This window comes from Cricetulus griseus, chromosome 5 (assembly GCF_003668045.3).
Source record: "Cricetulus griseus strain 17A/GY chromosome 5, alternate assembly CriGri-PICRH-1.0, whole genome shotgun sequence".
Lineage (NCBI taxonomy): Eukaryota > Metazoa > Chordata > Mammalia > Rodentia > Cricetidae > Cricetulus > Cricetulus griseus.
In genome coordinates, this window is record NC_048598.1 from 144,300,852 (window position 1) to 144,325,673 (window position 24,822).

General features: G+C 42.4%; 1 protein-coding gene across 1 annotated transcript; it reads right to left on the bottom strand.

Moving 5' to 3' along the window:
* Nucleotides 1-15,193: 15,193 nt before the first annotated feature.
* Nucleotides 15,194-16,369, bottom strand: Sstr1 (somatostatin receptor 1). The gene has a single exon (XM_035444910.1). The coding sequence runs from the start codon at nucleotides 16,367-16,369 to the stop codon at nucleotides 15,194-15,196; it is 1,176 nt and encodes a 391-aa protein (XP_035300801.1).
* Nucleotides 16,370-24,822: the final 8,453 nt, after the last annotated feature.

Consider the following 24,822-nt stretch of genomic DNA (forward strand, 5'->3'; position numbering starts at 1 on the left):
TATTGTGCTAATATGCTTTTATACCTAGGCTAAATATTCTCCTGATAGATTAAGCATAGGACCTACATTCTCCCTTTATAGGGATATCTGCCATTTGATTTTTTTCCAAGTCATTAGTCCTCCACTTCATTCTTTTTATCTTAGTCTTAAATATCCAGAGAGACCCTATGGTTTTTCATCTGGATTCTAATGAACCACTCCTTTGAAGCTACATCAACTGCAGCTGTGGAGCCAAGAGTTCATAAGAAGGATAATGTAGGTAATAACTGACCTTGTCATTGTCTCCACCCGAATCCCACTGGTCACAACCACAACATTTCTCAGGTCTCAAAATGGTTATGAAATAATATGGCTGAGAAACAAAACCTCTTGTTGCTGAGGAATATCAAATCACTTTGCAAACTTAACTTTTAAATTGCTGATTGTGATCACATGAGATTACTGGAAAGACACAGAGGATGCATTAAGGATAAGCACATTATATAGCTTTTTTGTGAGTAATTGATTGTGTTTATACTTGAAGATAAAGTACGGAGCCCGCTGCAAAGAAATCTGCAAGATTTTGTCCATTTTCCTGATCCCCTTGAAGAGCAGAATCTGCAGGAAGACTATGAAGAGGAAATACCTCAGGGTGAATGCCACATTTGAAACTGTACTGCCAAAGGGGTTGGGAACAATATTCCTGTCTTAAAGATCAATTGCTAGTAATGACTGTACCATAGAAACTGAAGGGCCGAGGGAGACCTAATTAAAATGTATCCATTAACACTTTATGAACAGGCATCCAAATTCTTTTTTTTTCAACTTTTTTATTTGAATTAGAAACAGGATTGTTTTACATGACAATCCCAGTTCCCTTCTCCCACCCGTCCTCCCCTACCACCCCCGCAACTGAAACCCTATCTGTCACATATCCTTTCTGCTCCCCCTGGATGGTGAGGCCTTTCATAGGGTGTCATCAGTGTTTATTGTATCCTTTGGGATAGGACCTAGGCCCACCCCCGTGTGTCTTGGCTCAGGGAATATCCCTCTATGTGGAATGGGCTCCCAAAGTCCACACCTATGCTAGGGATGAGTACTGAACTTCTACAGGAGGTCCCATAGATTTCTGAGATTTCCTCACAGAAACCCATGTTCCTGGGGTCTGGATCAGTCCCATGCTGGTATCCCAGCTATCAGACTTGGGAGCAAGAGTTCTCAGATGTTCAGGTCAGCTGTCTCTGTGGGTCCCACCAGCCAGGTCTGGACCCCTGTAATCTTCACTCATCCTTCTCTGCATCTGGGTTCCAGTTCAGCTCGGTGATTAGTTATGGGTGTCTGCTTCTACTTCCACCAGCTGCTGGATGAAGGCCAAAGGATGGCATACAAGTCAGTCCTCAATCTCACAATCAGGGAAGGGCATCCAAGGTAGCCTCTCCTCCAGCTGCCTAGACCGCCAGCCGGTGTCATCCCTGTAGAGCTCCAGACACCTCCCCAGTGCCTGATCTCTCTGTAAACCAAAAATATCTGCCTCTATTGTATCTCCACTCCTACTACCATCTATTCCTCCCCTGACTCAAACTTTCTGCTCCCTCATGTCCTCTGCCCCTCCCCCCTCTCCTGTGCTCCCAATTTGCTCAGCAGATCTTGACCCTCTCCCCTTCTTCAGGGGACCATGTATGTCTCTCTTAGGGTCCTCCTTGTTTATTAGCTTCTTTGGCAGTGTGGGTTGTAGGCTGATAATCCTTACTGTATGTCTAAAATCCGAATATGAGTGAGCACATACACACCATGTTTGTCTTTTTGCGATTGGGTTACCTTGCTCAGAATGGTTTCTTCTTGATCCATCCATTTTCCTGCAAATTTCAAGATTCCATTGTTCCCCTCTGCTGAGCAGTACTCCACCGCGCAAATGCACCACACCCTCTCCATCCATTCCTCGGTCGAGGGCCATCCAGGCTGCTTGCATTTTCCCCACCACAAATAGTGCTGCTATGAACATCGCTGAACAGATGTCTCCGTTTTATGAATGTGCCCCTTTTGGGTACATGCCCAAGAGTGAAATTGCTGGATCCTGTGGTAGACCGATTCTCATCCAAATTCTTTTATAAGACATTTTCTCTGTGAAGCCTAAGTCAGTCATGGTCCAGGTTCACTAAGCATTCAGAATAGGGAATGCATTTCAGAATCTTGCAAAAACCTGTTGAAATATGGATGCTTGGGCTTCATTTTCAAGAGCTTCTGAAGTATGTATTAAGAATATATGTTTTTAAAAGACTCCCCAGGTAATTGTGGTGTGAATTGGGTTATCTGTTGTTGGGAGGCCATGCTGGCTAGTCAGAGGTTGCCGTCTATCATGGCCTGGCAGCTATCACCAAGGACTCCCTCAGCAGCAGCAATGATTCCCGCTTTCCACCTGCCCTTATCTGGAGAATGTCTCTGGGCCCCCAGACTGACCTTATCTGAAAGCTGTCTCTAAGCCTGGATGCCTGATTTATTCCTAGGGTGACCTTTGGCACAGTTCCATAGTAGGCTCCTTTTCCTTGCTGCACATATGAAAACTAAGACTTGTACTAGGAGCTTCACTATAGGACCTGCTGTCACATACGAAACCTTATGATAGGATCATGCCACTTAATGCAAATTAGGGTTTGTTGCCAGTCTCCCCAATCCTATGCTTTCCCTATAATCTGGTAAACCTGAGCTGATTCACCAAAGTCATCTTCTGGAGGGCTGTCTCTGTCTTGTTCATGGGCCATCCAAGGATCCCCATGACCTCTTCTGCCCCTTTGTTCTCAAGGACTAGGAGCCATGCAGACTGAGAAAATAAAGGGGACCCCATAATTTCACATTTAAAATCAACTCACTGGCCTAGTGGTTCAGTGTTTAGTTTAAGAACACTTGCTCTTCTAGAGGACCAGGGCTCAGTTTTCAGAACCTATGCCCAGCAACTTGTAACTTGTAACTTGTAACTCTGGCTCCATGAGCCCTGATGCCCTCATCTAGTCTCTTTGGACACCTACATAAGCTTGTAAATATATACACATACATAAATAAAAATAAAAATAAAAAATTTCTAAAATATCAACTCACTGAGGATTATCAAGTCAATAATTTAATTCTATAATGACTTGGTAACTTGAACTCTAGAAAAATCGATGTAAGAATATAAAGTGTGTGTTGAGGTGGGTGGAGGGGCTCACACTGACTCCAGAGAGTCAAAATTTGACATGGAGGCACTTTAGATGTCCCTAAACCAACATCAGAAACTACAAGGCCTTGTTTGCACTAGTAAATCCATACATTTTATGTATGTAAATCGTGATGAGGAGTTAGAATGTTTACCATGTGGCAAACATTGCTCTATTTGTTTGCAAGTGTTGACACATTTAATCAGAATAGCTCCATCAGGTAAACAGTTTCTTCCCTTGTTTGAAGATGAGAAATAGGCTCACATAGCTATTAAAGAGCAAAGCATTACAGTCCCTGTTCTTGAACACTGCCTATTACCCTTCAGAGACTTGAGCTGATAGACTAGACACTGTGGCAACAACCCTTGAAAAATTTACAAGCAGATTGGGAAACAATTGGGAAATCAGGATCCTGAATCTGTGCTTTCCATAGAAAACTAAGTCCTGCCCACATAAACCTTTGTTGCCCCTTCTTCCTCCTGTGGCCACCCATCTTGGCAAAAGCCTGACCCTTGGTTCTATAGTTTTCTGAGGAAAAAGGAAAGGGAAGTTTGGGTATGTGTTCAATTTGGAGCTGAGTGGTTTAATTTCATTTTGAATGGAGCAGAGCAGGATGCTGGTTGTGATGATTTTAGATGCTTTCATTTTGAGGAACATCATAGCATAGGAGAAGGATTAAAACTTTCAGAGGAATCAATGCAGTCATCAATTTTATTCTCACAGATACATCCTCGTATTGCAAGTGAGATGAGCGATGCAGCTGCAGGTGAGACAACACTCATTTAAGTGAAGTACTTGGCAAACCCGACGTCTTTAAAGAATCCACAGCTGTTTGAAATTTGCTCTTCATTTTACATTCTCCTCCTTCTGCTTGCATATTCAATATGATAATTTGCAAGAGGAATTTACAAAAAGATATGGTTTCTTATAATTTGCAATATCAGTTTTGAAACTTGGAATTTTTTTCTGGGATTCTCTTTTCCTCAGGAAAGTCTATTTGCTTGAGTAATTCAGGGGGAGCTATTTAATTGGTGTCTGATAAATGGTGTGACCTCTTAATTGGAAAGAGAGCCAGATAAAAAGATTGAGTTTAATGCTTTTCAATTACTCTGCACTATTGTTAGGACTGAGCAATTTACTGATTGAAATACAGGAAGAAAAAGTTTTATTTTGTTACTCATATTCTAACATTCTTTCTAGTTTATAAGATTGACTTAACTGTGCTCAAATAGAATTATGGTATTTTAACTCTACAGTTTTATATTTTTCAAATGGTCACCACAGTTTTAACATCTTGTAATCATCTTAAAGTTTTATCATTTAGTTACTGATAAATACAACACAGTTATTGTTTTATATGACAAGTGAACTAGTTTTTTAGACTCCAGTATTTATGAACACACACACATACACAACACACTCTCTCTCTCTCTGATACTAAATGGAAATGGAAAGTATTATCAGAGTACATAAAAGTCCTGAAAAGACTTGTATTCTTTTGCTAATATTATGAGATTAAAATTTGTTTTTGTTCTTTTATCTTTCAATTAGAAGTCATGATATGCAAATGAAAAACTAACCTGCTTATAGTAATCTACTTGGTGATTTCCAAGTGCAGGATTCTAAAGCACACATTCCGATTCCTGAAACTATCAATCATTACACTATGACATCACTCTTACTTGAAGATGCTACAACTTTGGATGTATCCTATATAATTCTTTGGAAAAAGGCACATTGGGCTTAATGATGTTCTCAATAAACTGGTATTCTCATAGACAATCTTCTTGGTCTCTATTTGAAAATTTTAGAGTTTTGTGATTATTTACCAATTATTTGCCTCTAGATAGAGACCAAAGTAAGGTGGTTTATTTTGGTTTTGCAAGTCTTCAAATAGTGATACATAAAAATCTTCCTGTTTTTATAGCATATAAAATGAAGCAAGTGACTTTTAAAGGCATAACTGATGAAAGGGTAGGATTGTGCTTCTTGGAGTCAAGCAGGTATTCTTTCCAGTTATCCATTTCTACCCCCTTTCCTCCCTCCCTCCCTCTCTATTCTCCTTCCTTCCTTCCTTCCTTCCTTCTCCTTCCTTCCTTCCTTCCTTCCTTCCTTCCTTCCTTCCTTCCTTCCTTCCTTCCTACCACTCTCTCCTCACTCTCCTTACCTGAAGACAAATATGGATTTGGTAGTTTGTAGGAATCTCTGGCCTTCCCTTTCTTCCCAGTTGCTAGATTTAAACCTGGTTTTTTATGGCTTTGTGTAACTGCTGTCCAAGTCTGAAAGGAACTGAAACTGCCAATCTAATTCACCAGCATGGGTTATCTCCACAATTCTTCTCAAACTCCAAATATATAACACAGATAATCAAGCATATGTGTACATATATTTACTGAAGGAGCAGGAGCAAAACATAACTAACATTATTTGAATACATTACTAATTAGTATTTATTGGTGGTGTAGTTGGCTATATTGTTTCTATTGTTTAGAATTCACTTAAGTAAACCTTCCCCTTAATTGCTGATGGTAAAGTGTTACTTCACACCTGACCAGATCTTTGCATATAACTTTCTGCTTTTCTTGGATGCATTTCTGATCTCAATGGCATCTTCAATATGCTTTAGAGTTTGTACCAGACTGTGTAACATAAAATGCCTTGATTGCCTTATTTTAAATGTACTTAATGATGACATAACTCTTATAGGAATGCAATGAATTGCTACTAATCTATTATTCTATTTTTAACAAATAGACACTCTTCTTAAGTTCAGATGAATGTCTGTGGGTTTTTACCAGCCTGGTGTGGACCCCTTTGCTCATCAGTCCTCCTTCTCTGCAACTGGATTCCAGTTCAGTTCAAGGTTTACCTGTGGGTGTTTGCTTCTACTTCCACCAGCTGTTGGATGAAGGCTATACGATATCATATGGATTAGTCATCAGCCTCATTATCAGAAGCGGACATTTAAGGTAGCCTCTCCTCTGTTGCTTAGATTTTTAGTTGGTGTCATCTTTGTAGCTCTCCAGACATTTCTCTAGTGCCTGATTTCTCTTTAAACCTATAATGTCTCTCTCTATTATATTATCTCTTATCTTGCTCTCTTCTGTTCTTCCCTCAACTCAACCTCCCTGCCCCATCATGTCCTCCTCACCCCTCCTCACCCACAGAAACAGCTGACTTGAACAAGGGAGAGCTCTTGGTCCCCAGACTGATACCTAGGAAACCAGCATGGGACTGATCCAGACCCCCTGAATGTGGGTGTCAGTGAGGAGACCTTGAAAATCTATGGGACCTCTTGTAGTGGATCAGTTTTTATCCCTAGCATAAGAATGGACTTTGGGACCTCATCCCACATGGAGGGATACTTCCTGAACCTAGACACAAGGGGATTGGCCTAGTACCTATCCAAAAGAATAAGACAGACTTTTGGGGGGAGGGTTCGAGACAGGGTTTCTCTGTGTAGCTTTGGAGCCTATCCTGGCACTCCCTCTGGAGACCAGGCTATAAGACAGACTTTTAAGACCCCCCCTATGGAAGGCCTCACCCTGCCTTGGGAGCAGAAAGGGTATGGGATAGGTAGGGTGTTAGTTGGGGGGGGCAGGGGTGGAGGAGAGGGAAAGGGACCTGGGATTGACATGTAAGATAATTTTCTTTATAATTAAAAGAAAAAAAGTTCAGATGAATTTTTAATCACTGGATCAAAAGTGTAATAGACTTTTAAAATGCAAGCGTTGTTGTTGTGGGTGTGGGTATGTACATGATGTGACTGTGTCAGCATCTATGCCAAGGCATGTGTATTGGGGTGGCTGAACAACTTTATGGAATTGGTTCTCTCCTTCAATTTTTCCATGAGTTCCAGGCATTAAAACCTCAGTTCATCAAGACTTCACAGCAAGAGTCTTAGCCTCTGAGCCATCTCATCTCACCAGCCTATTTGTGATACCTTTTAAATTTCTGAAATAATTAACATCCTAGAACAATTTATTATACAAAATATTACATAAGTATATTTGTTTAGTATTCAGATAAGCATCATGCAAAGAAATAGAGTATACTTTTGTTTAAAGTGACCTAAATTGATTATATGACTGGATTAAGGGGAAACACTTTAAAATCTGAATCATCTCAACTCTGTTCTTCTTCTTATATAATACAAATATTATTATTAACAACAACAACAATTTTAATTTTATCACATAATATGTCACTCACTGAACTTTTGGTAAATATATCACATTTTTACTTTAGAAGCCGACCATAATCCCTTCCCACTCCTGGTAAAACTGATACTTTGAGCCCCACAGGTGGATTAATCAGTCCTGGCCTAACCTACTGCATTCTACAAATCCCATTAATCAGTTCACTGGTAGATGCTGTGAGAGTCTACAATTTGATTTATCCTGCTTTCCAACCAGAGAGTTGCTGTTACAGAGACTGTGGTGGAAGACTCAGGATTCCCAGGTCAGAGACATAGGCAGACACTGCTAATGATACAACAATTCAGCTAGAAAGCAAACTAATGGGTGCTCTATGTCTTCACCTCTCATATAGATGACACCTATTAGCCTAGGTGGCAGCTATGTTTCAGGGGGGTGTGTCATGAGTCAGGCTAATTTTGGGGACATCACCACTTTATGACAAGGAGTGGCCAAGGTTTCTCTTTGTCCTTGAAGGAGACATAAGTGTTTGTTTGGAATTACTTGAAAAAAAAAATAAAACCTTGAACAATAACGCAGGGAGATAACAGCAGTTAGCCAGAACTTTATTCTTAGCATATTCAGTAGAATAAATAGAGGGTAAGAGGCTCATGGAGCTGAGTCTGACAGAAAATGAAATCAGAACAGCTAGAGAGAATTACATTTGAATCTGGGGGGCAGGGATTATGTTACACAATCTATAAGGACAAAGAATGCTGAATCTGAAAATGAACCAATATAGTAGGTCAGAGATTAAAGTGGAGACTGGGAGAAAAAAATTAGTGTATTGGGAATCAAGTCATCCTGAGGCCAGATCTTCTCAAGAATGTTTACTCTTGTGATCTAATTGAGTTTTCACTCATTAACAACTGAAAGACCTTTGACAGATTTGGCATTTGACATGCATTGTCTCATCACAAAAGCCCCGCAGAAGAGAATGTCATCATTTTGACCTTATAGATGAGGCTAATAAGCTTCATGCAGATTAGCTTGTCTGTATTATGCAACAAAGCAGAGCTTCCCATGCTAATGGCAAGCTCTTAGAATCTCAGCTACTTGTTCTCACACTGTAGTGTGCTTTTAGGAAACAGATTCACTCTGGGTCTAATGCACCCACAGTTCTATGATAGAGCATAGATACTAACTTTATAAAAGTTCTCAAGTGACCCTTATAGGTAGGGACTATGAGTCACTTGTGAAGGGCATAGCTGTATTGGAAGATATGGTTTTGGAGACACTGCTGCCTAACATTTTAATACAATGTGCTCATTGAAAAGTCTTGCTTTTGACAGACTAACACTTAAACCTCTTCCATATGTAAACTGTGACGAAGCTACAGAGCTATCTGAGAAGAGTTTCTTTGGAGGACTAGGGAAGGTGAGAACAGAGCTAAGGCAGAGGACATAGAAATAGAACAACTGTGAAGGGAAGAAGACAAGCTTTGAAATACAGTTTTACCAATAATCTCTTATGATGTTACTCTTTTAATTAGTGTGTGTGTGTGTGTGTGTGTGTGTGTGTGTGTGTGTGTGTGTGTTCGGGAGCGTGTGCACGAACTCATGCATGCACAAGCATGCACACTTAATTTAATTTAAACTTTAAGTACAATAGTTTATACACAAGGCAATTTGATACTCTGTTGAAAAAGACATGCATGCCTCTGCCTGGTTCAGTAGTAATAGTAGCTTATTAGACATGAAGGAAAATGTTTGATTTAATTATTGACATTGAATAGTCACATTGTGACAGCTAATAATATTAGCTAGATATATTAGTGGATTGTTCAAGGATTATAGAAACATAAAGAACACAATTCAAACTATTATCCTTTCCCAGAGCAGCCCCGTAAGCCACAGATGATAGCTAATTTACAATAGGATTCTGTTTACCTATCATGCTTTGCATTGTCCACCCCCATCCTTTTGAATAAATGGATTAGAAACTATCTTTGGAAATTTGCATGATTTTTGCAAAAGTCAGATCAGTGTTTACTTATTATCACACAGCCTCCTCTTCTATAAAAGCTGTGGTCTCTAAGTGGAATCTAATACATACATAGTCTTTCTTAAATTTCCTATTGCTGGGAGAACCTGAGTCTTTCTACTTAATAGCTGCAGCCAGATAATCACAGTTCTAAAGAGGTAATCTGCTAAGTGGGTAGTACTTCCAAGTTGTCGTTCATTTTTCTACTGTGTCCACTCACAATTGATTTGGATTGATCTGGGTTGAAGACATATTTATTTATTTATTTATTTATTTATTTATTTATTTATTTGAGACAGGGTTTCTCTGTGTAGCTTTGGAGCCTTTCCTGGCACTCGATCTGGAGACCAGGCTGGCCTCGAACTCACAGAGATCCGCCTGCCTCTGCCTTCTGAGTGCTGGGATTAAAGGCATGCACCACCAATGCCTGGAGAAGAGATTTATTTTTAAAGTCCTAAGTTTATCATTACTCATCAAGAATATGGGTAGCATCCTGAGGTTTCACTATTACACAGACATAAAAGTTGCAGCTTTGGGCTAAGACTGGGTTTTATGTCTTATTTGACAATCATCCAGTTTGTTATCAACATGAACATTTAACAGATGAGCTTGACCTAAAATCATATCTCATTTTTAGACAATGCTCCCCTCAGCGTAATAGGCATTGGACAAGCGGGCATTTGGCTATGTTAGTTTCAGCTCTCTGTTTCAGTTCACAGGGCTCCTCTACCTTGTCATTATTGCAGAGATATCTTCATTTTTCCTTATCGCTGTAATCAGAAGCCGAATTGTATATGATATCCCATAACACGGTCCTTTCTCGGGTGCTTACTACTAATGTATGTAGTCTCCAGGTAGGTCATAAAATAATAAGCTATCATTCATGGCTTTATCTCTGCACCTGTTTTCCCTGAGAGAAACCACGTCATAGTGCTGAACCTGTTGGCATCATTCTAAAGCCAACAAATGGAAATCTGTCAGAGGAGAAGCGAAGTATCCATCCATCTGTGTATGTGGAAGAGAGAGTCATTAGCTCCAAGTGCACAGTGCTGGAAGAGAGAAAAATCCGTTTAGCAATGTCCCACGCTGTGAGCACTCACTGCTATAACAGCAAATTCTGAGCATCTGCCCATAGCATCACTGGAGTTCCTCACCTCTGAACTACTGCCTTGCAACCAAGAAGGAACAGGGTGTAATTTATGAAACATAGCACACCGCCAATGAGCTTTTCTTGAGAGATTGCACTAACATCTTTATTATTTGCTTAATAGCACTATATTAAAATATATTTATAATTTAAAATGTTGCACCTCCATGCTAGGAGAACCACTTTTTCCTCACATGCAAACTACATGTTTAACATTGGATATGATGGTTGCGATAAAATAGATTAGGCACCAAAGCTTTTTAACATGGTTGATGTGTGAGAAAATAGCCTGGGAAATTCCTCTCTGGAAGTTTAGAGGCTACTTGGATGTGAGATAATTGTTGATAGACGTTACACCAACATGTTTTAACTTCTTCTATAAATGACGAGTCATTTCAGTCTCTGTGTCTGTCTGTCTGTCTCTCTCTGTCTCTGTCTGTCTCTGTCTGTCTCTGTCTCTGTCTCTCTCTCTCTGAGGGGGAATCTCATAACCTGAGGATTTCTCAGTATCTCTCTTTGATGGGTGGTTCATTACCCAATGATAGGAGAAAGGTTTGTAGTCAAGAAATCAAAAATTCTTGGAAACAAAGTGTGAGTATGATTGGGTTAGGAGTGGGAATTGGTTTAACACTTTCATGCTGAATGAGACACACAGGACTACGGTAGAGGAGTTAACTCCTATGGTTTTCCTCTAGTATAAGCCAGAGAGTATGAAATGTTTTAGTAAGTGAGGCAAACAAAAGCAAGGATAAATGCAAAAGATCTGAGACAGCCACTGGCAGAGAGAGAGAGAGAGAGAGAGAGAGAGAGAGAGAGAGAGAGAGCAGACCAAGGTGATCCTAGGGGTACCCAGTGCCAACTACCTAGGTCTCCTCTAGCTACTGACCCAGGGACTACAGTGGCAGAGTGTCAGACTCGGAAGTACAGGCTGGGGCATCCACTGGGCAGGTGACTGTGTGAGGGCCATGGAAACTCAAGGCACATCAGCCCACAGGAGATGCTGTTCCAGATAGGATAAGATGTAGGATTCCAGACTCTAGTTGCAAATGTTACCTAACTGCAGCCAGGAAGCACCACAGTAGCAAAGGATCAGAGGCAGAAGGTGGAAGGCCTGGAAAGACTTACCCAGTCATTTTCCCTGCTAGGATGTGTAAAAGCTCCTTGAAGATATTAGAGCATTTAGTAATAATAAGAGAAAAAAGGGGCACTAGCTATGAAATTGTACAAACTTAAGCAAAAGGTCACAATTTAAAAAATAGCTAATTAAATTATCAGCTCAATTGGCCCTTTTCTCCCAGCTAACCAGTTTGAAGGGGTTTGGAATAATGTTTGTAATATTTAAAACCAAAATGACAAACTATGTGTGCTGCCGCTGAGCACAAAGTACTAAGGAAAAATATTACAAATCTAAGCTGTAAGCTCAACTTCACATCTGCTACCTTGCTATGACTTTGAAAAATCAAAATATGTAAGTACCGCTATCCTTAATCCTTTTGTGATGATATATAGAACTATTCGAAGCTGGACTTAGAGGGCATTTGAACCACTATCATACTGGAATTACTGCCCTCAAATGTTTGAGAGATACTGTTTTCTTTCATTTTGCTGCTGCAGAAGGTAGTGCCTGTTTTTTGTTGTTGTTCTTGGTTTTTTGTTTGTTTGTTTTTTGCTTTTTAATCCTCACTAATCCTGTTATAGCCTCCAGCAAGGAAATGGCCAAACCTGAACAAGACATAAAATGTGTCCTCTTTAAAACCTGATTTTTCTATTTCTTTTCTGCACTACCCCTTTAATACTTTTAAGAGAAACTTCTCCCAGCCATTATCATTCCTCTGATGTAAATCAGCAATTATTTACTTCACAACAAAACCTGAGGTCCTGAATGAGGGCAGGGAGTAATTTAATCTGGGAAAACCAGAGGCATTGTCTGATCAGTGTGGTGACAACAGAGTGTAACCCAGGTCATTGCTTGCTGTTCACACTTATTCAACAGTTGTTATTGCTTCCTTCTTTTGCTCTTCTTTCTCCTTCCTCCTCCTCCTCAGTCTCCCCCTTATACTCCTTTCCTCCAACAACAACAACAACAATCACACACGCGCTCACACACACACACACACACACACACACACACACAGAGAGAGAGAGAGAGAGAGAGAGAGAGAGAGAGAGAGAGAGAGAGAGAGAGACAACCAGGATTCCCATTTTAAAGAAAATAATTCAAAGGATAAATTCAGTCTTGGAAATTTTCAAAGATAGGCTGAAATTTTCCTAAAAGCTATATCAATCAGCCCTTCGTGTTCAAATAACCTCTTGAAACAGTAAGATTCAAATGGAAGCCAGACAACTTGCAACAGCTCAGTACATCTGTTTATTCAGTTACTATCACAATGGCGACAGGTTAAGAGCACTACATTTCTAACCTGTTAAGATGATAACGATGGAGATTTCAGTTTGTAAAGTTCACTGTTCTTAATGATTAAAAAATGATTTTAACAGAAGAATGATTGTGTATTATACTATTCGTAGGAAAAGATCTACATTTTCTGGCTTATGATCAAAAGCATATTTGTTCATTTCTTTACACAAAACATAAGAGACATGTTAACTCTTGGTTACTGATTTTAGAAAAGCATGGTGCTCTCAAAGCAAATGTGCACAAAACATCTTTTACAATAGTGCATTCAGTCATTGTATGTTGTGTCAGTGGGAACCCAGTATCCCAGGACCACTGGCATACATGGGCTTACTTAAACAACCAACTGAGATATATATGCTTTCAGTGTCTCTTATGTACAAACCAGCACACCAAAGAATACAGGAAACGCAAACGAGTGAAAGGATTGGTCTTCCCTCTGCTCGGATTTCCAATGGAGTTAGTAAATGCAGACATAATTACTTCAATCCCATTCCTAACAGAAGTGACCTTGTTAATAGGATGTATGTAAGAATCATCTCTGCTGGAACCTTGAAAAGGCAGCAATATCTTCAGCAGTGATTCAAGTCTCTGAGTGACATTTCTCAGTTCCAAGTTTGTGTGCTACTTGAACCTGAAACTGAAAATGTCCCAGCTGGAGTCACACTTGTCACTTTGTGGCTGTCCTTTTAATTGCTTCATGAACTTGTGACAGTCGGTCAAGATAAACAAATCTATCTTTCTCTATCTAGGTATATATATACACACACACGCACATACATGATTTGTGCATAGCAGCACATACACACACACACACACATCACAGACAGTGTGATTTCCCCCTGTTTCTTGGAACACCAGGAATTCAGGTCTTTCACTCTGCACTGACAGAAGTTAACCCAAATTACCATTTATTTATTTTAATAAGACAAAAACTGCAATAAAAAAGTACATAAAATCTCCAAACTTCACTGGACATAAGCAAAAAATTGGAAGGGCTGAGAAAAGGCGAGGAGAATCCAAAAGAGGGAAACTTTTGAAGGGGTCTTAAGGTTGGGGGCTTTTCTCTACTCCTGCACCGTTCCACACCCTGAGCCCCCAGGAGTCCCAGAAACAGCCTTGTTAGGCAAGCAGAGAAACTGAAAGCAGAAACACACTACTTCCAACCCACAAATAAATAAATAAATAAATATGTTAAACAAAAAATAACTTATTAGGCACCGCTTGAAAGGCAGGAACCCTCAGGGACCTGACAGGCTGCAACAACCACCCAGCTTTTGCAAAGGCCCTGCAGTTGTCACTGGAGGAGCCTGAGCCAGACCTGCTACTTACTCTAGAGCAGGAAACAGAATCTTTTGTTATTCTAGGGAAGAAACCAAGGGGAACTTCTTTAATTCAGGTGCACCCGCCAGGGTGCCTAAGTCATTCAGGAGCCGGGAGCGCCCCTCAGTGGGACTTTGGAACCCAGTGCTCAAGTTCTGAGCTAGTCTAAGGGGAGGGTGGCTTGGTGGCTTCTATGACGCCCACATCCACAACCCAGGAATCTTACAAACCAAACTTGTTCTTTGCTTGCTCTCAGCTCCTTCTTTTTCTACTGCAAAGGAGGAAGTGGGTGGAGCTATACCAAGTCTGGGGTTCTGAGTGCACTACCTTTTCATACACACCTAGCTCTGCTGGCGGGGAGGGGGAGAAGGGGCGGACTGGAGCGTTGGGAGGAAGGGCTCAGGGAAAGATGCGCCTTCTTTGAGAAGTCGCTGGGTTATCCTCAAACTGGGCTTTCTTAAAAGTAAGGCTGTGCAAAGTGACAGCGGTGATTGGGGACAGTCTGATAGCCGCTCTGAGCAGAGTCTGGCCCGCTGACCTGCGCAGCGTCCAGGGTTCAGCACAAGCTGGGGACTCAGCCCAAAGGAAACACATGGCGAAAACTGTGGCTCAGCTTAAAGAAACAGAAATATCTTGAAAGGATAAGGGTCAAACTGAGTTGACCACGTTAAGTTTGTGGTTTGAACTAGCAGAACAGGGAGGGAGCATTGAAGTTACCGGGTTTGGAGAATAGAGTTGTTCAGAGTAGCAAGAGCCGTGTAGGAAAAAGAAAGGGCAGAGAAGGCGGCCCGAAAGCCTTCCCAGTTGACCTACAAATCTCTCCATTTTACCTTGGTCACATGACTTTCCTAGGTCCTGCTGACCAGGTGCGCTACACTGTACCTGCTGTCCCGTTCATTCACTCGCACCCGCTCCTCCCTCCCCTTTCTGACCACTCTCCCCCTCCCTGCCGTGCCCGGCCTCAAAGTGTGCTGATCCTGGATGCGCAGGTGCCATTACGGAAAACGGCTCCAGACTCCAGGTTCTCGGGCTGGAAGTCCTCTACACTGTAGGCGCGACTCTTCAGGGCGGTGGCGTAGTAGTCAACCGGCTCCTCCGCAGCGTTGTCCATCCAGCTGAGACACAGGATGCGCTGGAAAGAGCGCTTGAAGTTGTCCGACAGGAAGCCGTAGAGGATAGGGTTGGCACAGCTGTTGGCGTAGCCTAGGATGACAGACAACTGGCTTACGGTGGCGTCGTCTTGCTCAGCGAACACATTGACCAGCTGTACCACGTAGAAAGGCATCCAGCAGATGACAAACACCATCACCACCATCATCACCATTAAAGTGATCTTGCGCTCTGAGCGCTTGCGCTGCTGCCAGCCGGCCTTGAGGGCCACCATGCGCATCTTGGCAATGATGAGCACGTAACACAGACAGATGGCCCCGACAGGCAGCAGGAAGCCCATGAGAAATGTGTATAAGACGAAGCCCACCAGCCAGCGCTGGGCGGGCTCGGGCATGAGCATGTTGCAGGCCACCGTGCCATCGCTGTTGGCGGCTGTGCGTGAGAAGACCACGATGGGCAAGATAACCAGTAGAGACAGAACCCACACACCCAAGTTCACCACCTTGGCTACAGTGGGACGACGGTAGCGCGCTGCCTTGATCGGGTGCACCACAGCCACATAGCGATCCACACTAAGCACAGTCAGACAGTAAATGCTGGTGAACATGTTGACCGCGTCCACGCTGAGCACAAGGCGGCAAAGTAGCGCGCCAAAGGGCCAGTGGCGCAACAACGTGGAAGTGACCAGAAAGGGCACGCTGAGCATGAGCAGCTCATCAGCAATAGCCAGGTTGAGAATGTAGATGTTGGTTGCAGTCTTCATTTTGGCATAGCGCAGGATCACGTAGATGACCATGGAGTTCCCACACAGTCCCACCAAGCATACCACGGAGTAGATGAAGGAGATGAGAATGGCGCTACCCTGGCCCTCGCTTAAGGTCCCGTTCTGGGAAGCGTTTCGTCCTGGCTCCTCCATACCGTCCGCAGCGCCGGCCCCGGGACCCCTGCTGCAGGCACCTTCCCCGCAGCTGCCTGGGCTGGGGCTAGGAGAAGAGGAGGGAGAGGAGGCGGTGCCATTGGGGAACATCCCGGCTGAAAGGGCCGGTGCCGCTACCGGCTAGGGCTCTCACCTGGCGCCCTTGCCGCCGGCGCCCTCCCCAGACTCAAGGCTCCCAGCTCGCAGCTCACTGCCGCCTGGCGCCGCCTGGCAGAGCGCAGCAGCTGCGGCGAGCGCGGCTCCTACCGAGGCCGGCCAGGCGCATCGCCCAGCCGCTGCTTGCACGCTGTCTCTTGCAGCTCTGTGGGACCAGGGCACAGCGGAGCGTGGAGAGAAGAGGCCAAGAGGCTAGAGCCCAGCGCGGTACAGCCATTAACTGGAGCGGCTCTGGACTGGTGAATGATTAATAAGCAGCACCATCGCGTCAGCAGCTACGAAAAGGGGGGAGGCACATCGGTGGTTTATTTCCCCCTCCCACCCCATGTCCCCATTTCCAGCCCCCTCTGGGCTCAACTCAAAGATCGCTTCGGGTTTCTCTCACAGCATCTTCAGGCTCTCCTAGGACTGACCTGGACCTGAGGAGTTTCTCTACCTTTCTAAAGGGTAGGTTCCAGCCAGGAATACAGATTCCGTCCCATTCCACCCCACTCCTGCTCTAAGTAAAAACTAAAGCAAAGCCCAGGCATATATGTCTGGAGTTCATCTTCATTTCTTTCAGTTGCTGCTCACTTCTGGTGATGGGAGGAACCCCACCGCTCCCCAGCTGCTCGCTGGGACCCCAAACACCCACCTCCTTTCCCACATGCCCAGTCCTTCAAACCTGCAGCTGAAGATTTCAGGCCTTCGGATGGCAAAGTGGATGTCTCCAGATGGCCCTTGCAAAGTGCTTGTGAGGTCTCGCGGTGCGCTGACGTCCTTTGCTAGGTCCAACTCCCTTTGGGGCTGGCCACTGCACAAGTGCCCAGACAAACACTGGAGCGGTGGAAACCAGACCTAAGCCAATGACATTATGAACACGAAGGACCACAGTGGTGTGTTCAGGGATGCTGAGTTACAACATCCATCGCCCTCCGCTCTGCAGCAGGGAGCGTTCAGGGAAACTAAGTGAACCATTGAGAATCTCTAACGAAGCTTGTAGTACCCAGAGCCCCCTCCATCTCCCCAAGGAATATCGACTGTAGAAACCAGGTCGCAGGGCAGAGCGCTCAGGAGGAGACTGGCACTCCCTCCGGAACCTGCCAGGCGCAGTATTGGAAATCCATGTAGGTGTTCACTAGGGAAAGATTAGGCTGTGTGGCTCATAACAGCTGCGCCTGCGAGCGTCCCTGCTGTACTTTGTACCCTGGAGAGTTGGCGGGGCGGAGGATGGAGGTGGAGAGCGCCAAGGCCTGAACAGGCAGGCATGCCAGTTCTATGTCCACGCTTGGCTAGCTGTGCAGATGATGGAACTGCCATCAAACCCGGCATCAGTGGAAAGGCACTCAGGCTTTCCCAGGAGGAATACTAAGGGATAGAGGGCCTTGAAGTGTGACCCCTTACTGGTCCAAGTGCCAAAACCATTAAGACATGGATATCAAGGCCCAGCAAGCCCAAAGCTCACTGACTTCTGGGAACTGCAGGCTTCTCTTTGAGAAAGAATGGATGTTGATTTTTTTTTTTTTTTTAAGGGACCCTGGGATTTCCCAGAATTCTATGCCTGGTGTCTCTTTGGCCTTGCAGTCTCGCCCTGTCATAAGATTTAGTCCTCTCTTCCTTTCTCATGAATGCTGCCGTATTCCACAAAATCCCTCCAAGTCTTTGCCTGAAGCATGCCAACCATCCCCCGCCCCCCGCCCCTCCCAGGAGTTTTGCTGCTTGCAATTACTCCTTAGTTATCTTCAGGGAAGGGGGGGGGGGCTCTCACATCTACTTCAAGAGGTGGCAAAATTTGAAATTAAACTCATGAAAGCTGTTTCTGCCAGACAGTCTAGAATGCAAAACTAGACACTGCGTTTAAAGTAAAACATTTATACTCAATGTCCTGTTGCTTGTTCCCAGTGATTGCTTACACATAGGTGCTTCAGTTTCCCAAACTAAGTGCTGCCGGAAGGGAAAGAAACACGTGTAGTGTTCAGGATGACAGTCAGATTAAAATCAATGGGCACAGACTCCCTAAGAGTGTGTGCAACAGACGCTGAATTATTCATGAGAAAAAAAATGTTGGAGTGGAATTAGAAATCTGGGAGGATTGGGGCTGTTTAAAGGCATTACTTTACCTAAACAAACCACCTTGCCTAAAGTAGATTGTGACTTGGAGCTTAGTTATGTTTCTAAAACTGGTTATACAACACAGCACATACAGAGGGGGGAAATGTCTATTGGGTTTAAAAAACAAAACTGAGATTTGTCCTAGAGGATCATTTTCCTTGCCAACCCCGGAAATGATTTCAATGCCTTAGCTAACCACTGACCAAGGCACCTGCTGCATGTCTGGGATGCTTTTTCAAAGGTCACCATTTACAGGCATTGGCTTTGATCATAATGACTGGGGCAGGGATAGGAGTTTATGAAAAGCAGCTTTGTTGTCAGAAATTCATTAAATTCACTTTTCAACTCATCACAGAAGGAAAAAACCTTCAATTAGGTTATGACTTCACAAACAAATGAAGAGAACTAGACAAGTATATCTCTTTCTGGTTGTGAAAGGGTTTTGATGATGTACTTATTCACTAAAGAGTTTGACAGAAAAGATAAAAGAAAAATGTAAACAAAGAGGTGGAAAATTTGATTACTCATACATGTTAATAGAAATAAGCACATCTTTGCAAACAAGTTTAATGATCTTTCAAAAACATCATGAGGCAGCATTCCCATCTCTGCCCTTTATTTCTCAAAATTGAAACAGAGTATTGGAACAACAACAACAAAAAATATAAAGAAAAGAAACAACCCAAATATCTACCAACTGATGTAAGTGTGCACAAAAATATGGTACATTAATCAGTAGAATATTACTCTTCCTTTAAAAGGAATAAAGTATCGATAATATACCACAATATTGATGACCTTAAAAGTCGTTTTAAAAATAAATCAAACTCAACAGGCAATAGTTAATTGGTTCAGTGTATATGACTAGTCTAGAATAGATACATATAAAGATTGTGCATTAATGATTATCAGTGGCTGGAGGAAGAAGGACCTGGGGAATGGATGACTTGGTGAGAATAAAGTTTCTTTTGGGGCAAGAAAAACATTTCAGAATTTAACAATGGTAGTAGCTTCAGAACAGTTTGCCTATACCAAACTCCCTTGGATGATATACTTAAATGACTACAATTATGGGTTTTATGCTAGTTTTATATCAATAAAAAGCATTTGAGCTGGTTGTAAGTCATGTTTCTTTCATCAGATCTTTCCACTCTCGTATGTCTTATCATTGTATCTGTGACATCCCCTGCCTCAGGAGCAGATAAAGTAAAAAACACTTCTGGACTAAGTACTATAACCTGTAAGGTGACATTGGGAGTCCTTTTTTTGGGGGGGGGTTGAGACAGGGTTTCTCTGTGGCTTTTTGGAAGCTGTCCTGGAACAAGCTCTTGTAGACCAGGCTGGACTGGAACTCACAGAGATCGGCCTGCCTCTGCCTCCCAAGTACTGGGATTAAAGGTGTGCACCACCATCACCCGGTGCCTAGAGCCTTCTTGTCTAATATTTTAATTGATATGTCTAAGACCTTGAAAATTGCCCATCCTCAAGCTCTCAAGTCCTTGGTGACCTCTTGCACTCTACCAACATCTGTAGAGAGAATAAGGGAGTGTTTTCTAAGAAGAGAAGAATGAAAAAGCCCAACCAAGAATTGTAGGTTCTCGAAGGGCGTTAGTGGCGCACACCTTTAATCTCAGCACTCGGGAGGCAGAGGCAGGCGGATCTCTATGAGTTCGAGGCCTGCCTGGTCTCCATAGCGAGTGCCAGGATAGGGTCCAAAGCTACACAGAGAAACCCTGTCTCGAAAAACAAAAACAAAAACAAAAACAAAAAAAAAGAATTGTAGGTTCTCAAGCAGACTCTTCCTTACATCATTATAACTTTTCCCTGAAAGCTAAAGTCCCCTGTGTGGTTTTGTACCTGGTACACATTTGTTTATTAAACCCATCATATCATACTGTTGTTCATGTCTATTTGTCTGTGCCCTGGTTAGAAGCTTTTTTGAGAAGAAAAACTATTTTATTGAGCTTCCTGTTCCCAGAACCTAGCAAAATACTTGAGAAATTATTCTAAACCTCCTTGTTCTTTATTTTAAAGATACTTCCTTTTTTTGAACTAGCTCATAAATTACAGATACATAGACATAAGTATGGATCTTTAGAAGAACTTCAATGTCTGGGTAATATCATTATCATTAACAATTCCTCATACATCTAAATCATTTGGAAAATTTTCGATTTGCATGTCCTATATCAACAATTATAATGCTGATGAGTCATTCATTGATCATTCTTGATCTTAAATTTCTTGGCAGAGAAAGGGATCTGGGAAAGGAATGGTACATGCCTTAGTAGCTAATGATGGTTATTTAATAGTATCATGCAGTGTGAAAGCCATTATACATGGAAGATCATTTCTTTTTAATTGCAGTCCTGAGTCTCAGTTGATTTGGTGAAATAGTAATTATCAGAAGCTCAAACTCTGTGTCTGTAAAAAAAATGCTAATGTGGCTTTTCCAGTTGGAACCTATGTTCTAATCCATTCCCGGGGCAAATGTACTTCCTGGAGCACAGTCTGCACTCACAGCCTCAGTCATGTTTGAAAGCACCTGTCTGGGCAGATGGGAGCAACCTGAGTGTTAGGGGTAAGCACCACTCAGCAATATGGCCCAAAGTAGAATATGTGGCACTTGGGGACCATCTGCCATGACGCAGTTAATGAGATGACAGTCTAATAAGAAAGTTACTAGGGTACAAAGTGGCTATCTGGCTAAACCGCAACCTTAGACTCCATCTCCCAGGGATGCCCAATCACTTCACAGCAGCCCAGGCAGCCTGTGGTGAAGTTCATCACCAATCTTAGAAAACCCACTGGCCTGCTGATTTTCCTATTGCCTCTTCTGTGAAACAGCGTGGCAGTGTCTCTTTTGTGCTTTCAGAAAAGACACATACGGAGTAACAGCTCATTCTCCCCTATGGATTCTCTGTTGCTACATAATGCTTCCAAGAACACAATACAGCACATATACAAAAGTATTCATTATTATTAATGGATAAATAATGGAATAGAAATGGCCACATGCTACCTGCATTACTTTGAATAGTCCTCACCAGCAATACATTTTTTCTGTAATAAAGCTTTTGTTATTTAAGGACCTTAAGATGGGTAGCATTAGTTTCAAACAATTTTATTCAAACCTTTCCTTTTTTATTATTTGTCTTTATCCCCTCCCACAAGTGGCAATCACAAAAGAAAAAATGCTTTCAAGGTAACAAAGCCACATTTTTATTTCTTTTGATACCTCAAATGATGTTTGATTCTGCACAGAGCACTTAAATACTCACAGCAACTCATCCATTCCTTAAGAAATGGCTGTGCCTTTGGAGCAGGCCACAGGTGTCAATCAGATTCACCAGCTACATGAAAGAACACAAAGCCAGTCAAAGGGCAGAGTGCGGAAGAGAAGACAGTTTTGCAGATAGAAGCTAACATTGGAAGCACTCTTCTGGTACTGCCACTTCGTGCCCATCTCAACTATGTTAAAACAGGAGTCTGGGCCAGGTTCTACCAGCCAGATCTCCATTACATTCAGGTGTCCTTCAACACTGAGGTGTCCCTGCTCTGTTTTCCACACATCATAGGAAGACACCAGAAAGCAGCTGCTGTGACAGTCTGGTTTTATCCTTGTTCAAGGGGAGGTCAGAAGACATGAAAGCCCAGTGGAGTCCCCTGACTAGTTAGAAAAACAGTTTTCTTTTTACTGCCTAGATCATCCAAGTTTTCATGGCTTGTGTCCTTGGCCTAGGACCTGGTTTCTTATACTCTTATTTTTATGTTTGAAAATTTTTATGGACACAAAATTGATACTAGAGTAGAATATACTAGTTTCATAGTTGCACTGGGTATGCTCATATTTTTTGTCCCCATTTCCTTGTTAGAAGTAACTGGAAGCTAATTCCTAAATTCCGTTATGCATGAATAATGCATTTGTAAATATAACTTGATAATTGAGTCATTAATGTAAAAAAAAAAAAGACATTCATTGAATGCCCAATAGGTGACAGGCACTGTTTGAGTTACTCAAGCTATAGTGGCAAAAAGATTAACCAGTTCTTATTCTCATGAAGAAGAAAGAGGAAAACAGATAGAAATACAGGTATTGTAGTTGCATTTAGTAATATGCCTAAGAAGGGAAAAGGAATGAGTGTGCTGCAGAGTGGTTGGGCGTGGGCATATTTAGCAGGGTTAGACCAAAAAGGAAAGAAAGAAAGGTGATGCTTGACAGTTGCTGAACAATGCTAAGGAAAACACACGTGTGTGTGTGTGTGTGTGTGTGTGTGTGTGTGTGTGTGTGTGTGTGTGTGCTGGAGAATGCTCTGGCCAGAAGCCTAATGTGTGTAGCTATTATGTAGATATCTGCAGGTGTAGTGTGCTACTCAGTTTTTGTCAACTTGGCACACCTGGAAAGAAAGACCCTCAGTTAAGGAATTGCCTCCATCATATTGACCCAAGGGTGGATCTGTGGAAGTGTTTTCTTGATTGCTAATTGATGTAGAAGGACCCACCTACTTTGAACCTTAGGACCATCTCTAGGCCTGGTAGCTGAATGTCAGCCTAACAGCCTGTAAGCAGCACTCCTCAGTGGTTTCTGCTTTAGTTCCTGCTCCAATTTCCTTTCTTGTTTTCCCTCAATTGTAGATTCTAACCTCTAAGCAAAATGACCTCCTTTCTCCCCCAAGTTGTTTTTGGTCAGTGTTTATCTCAGCAATAGAAATCAAGGAGTACATGTAGGTTCAGGCACATTAAAGTGATGCTCTACTCACCCTCTTGCATCTGTTTTTATTTTGTCTCACTACAATCATAAGTTGGAACATATCTCTGAGGGACTGGAGAGGTAGGTAGAGCACTTGTTGCTCTGGTAGAAAGCTAGGATTTAGTTCTCAGCACCCACAACCATCAGTAACTCCAGGAGATCTGGCCTCTATGGGCATCAGGCACACATGAAGGAAATACTCATACAATAAAATAATAATACATATTTTTAACCGCTTCTGGGTTCCTTTTAATCAGTGTCTCCTACAGAGGTTTCCTGAAGCTGGTGATCTATCTGCTCATAACAACAGAAGAAGTTCCCAAGCACAACTACAAATTTCCAATCTGAATCTAAACTGGATTCAAGAAGACATTACTACTGATCCCAGGATTCCTTATCTGGAGAGTTCAAGCTCTTTTCCAAGACCAGAGTGGGCTGGCCACATGGTAGATCCAGAACTTCTATGCCCAAGTCAAGACCAAGTGCTAACTGTTTAGGAAAGGATGGTGCAGATGACACCATGAGGCCAGGATATCTACCCTAGTGCACATGGGGCTGCTTCCTGTGGAGGGTGGAGCCTAGGGTGGAAATTAAAGTCAATGGGCTACAGATGGGTCAGGTCTCAGGGTATAGATCTTGAAGAGGCTACTTCGGACTTTGTCATCCTGGGTCATAATAAATACAGAATGATGTATGTGTTTTATTTAACAGCTTATAAGCCTGATTTTATAACTTGAAGGGTAATCACACAGGCAAAGCAAACCAAAGAACATTAATCACCAATGCTTACACAGACCAGTGAGGAGTGGAGAACAGAACCCACATCAGCCATTGGGTGTTTTCCTGACAATCATCTTTCATCACAAAACAGGATATTGCTCTTCTTTCAAATAGGAGCAAAGGACACATAACAATGGATGCAAACAGCCCCCCACTGAGGTGTGTATAAGTCTGGAAGACAGTTAGTTACAATGATATCAGTAGTGGTTTTCATCAGGTGGTTGAATCATGACTGCTTTCTTTTCCTTTTCATAGAGATTTCCTATTTGTTCAGATATGACTATGTATTGCCTTTTAAGGTAAAAGTAATGAAAGATTAAAAAAAATAGTTTAAAAAACACCTTCAGGCTAAGTGTCTGTCCTATTTAACAAAGTATTTGCTGATTTATTTCCTCCTTAATTATTTTGACTGAACTAATATATTTATTCCAAAAATTAGCATACTAAGATACAAATTGAATAACAAAATGTACTCAACTGAAAGTGTTAGATAGAACAGAAGCAAGGAATGAAGGGTTCATTCAGTTTTATGGACAATGGGACCCTTGTCAGTCTATAGCTCGAACCTCACAAGATGGCTGTGTCAATATGAATCACACGAAGGCATTGTGTTGTGTTGCTGTACTGGGCTACAGGTTTGGATTTAAGTCTCATGATCTTCGTGGCGTCCACCCTTGACCAGAAAGAAAGACACCATACCGAGGAATCTTCTTCAAACACAGTTTAATCGGGAACCTCTTTGCTTTGTACAATGTATAATGGCGGC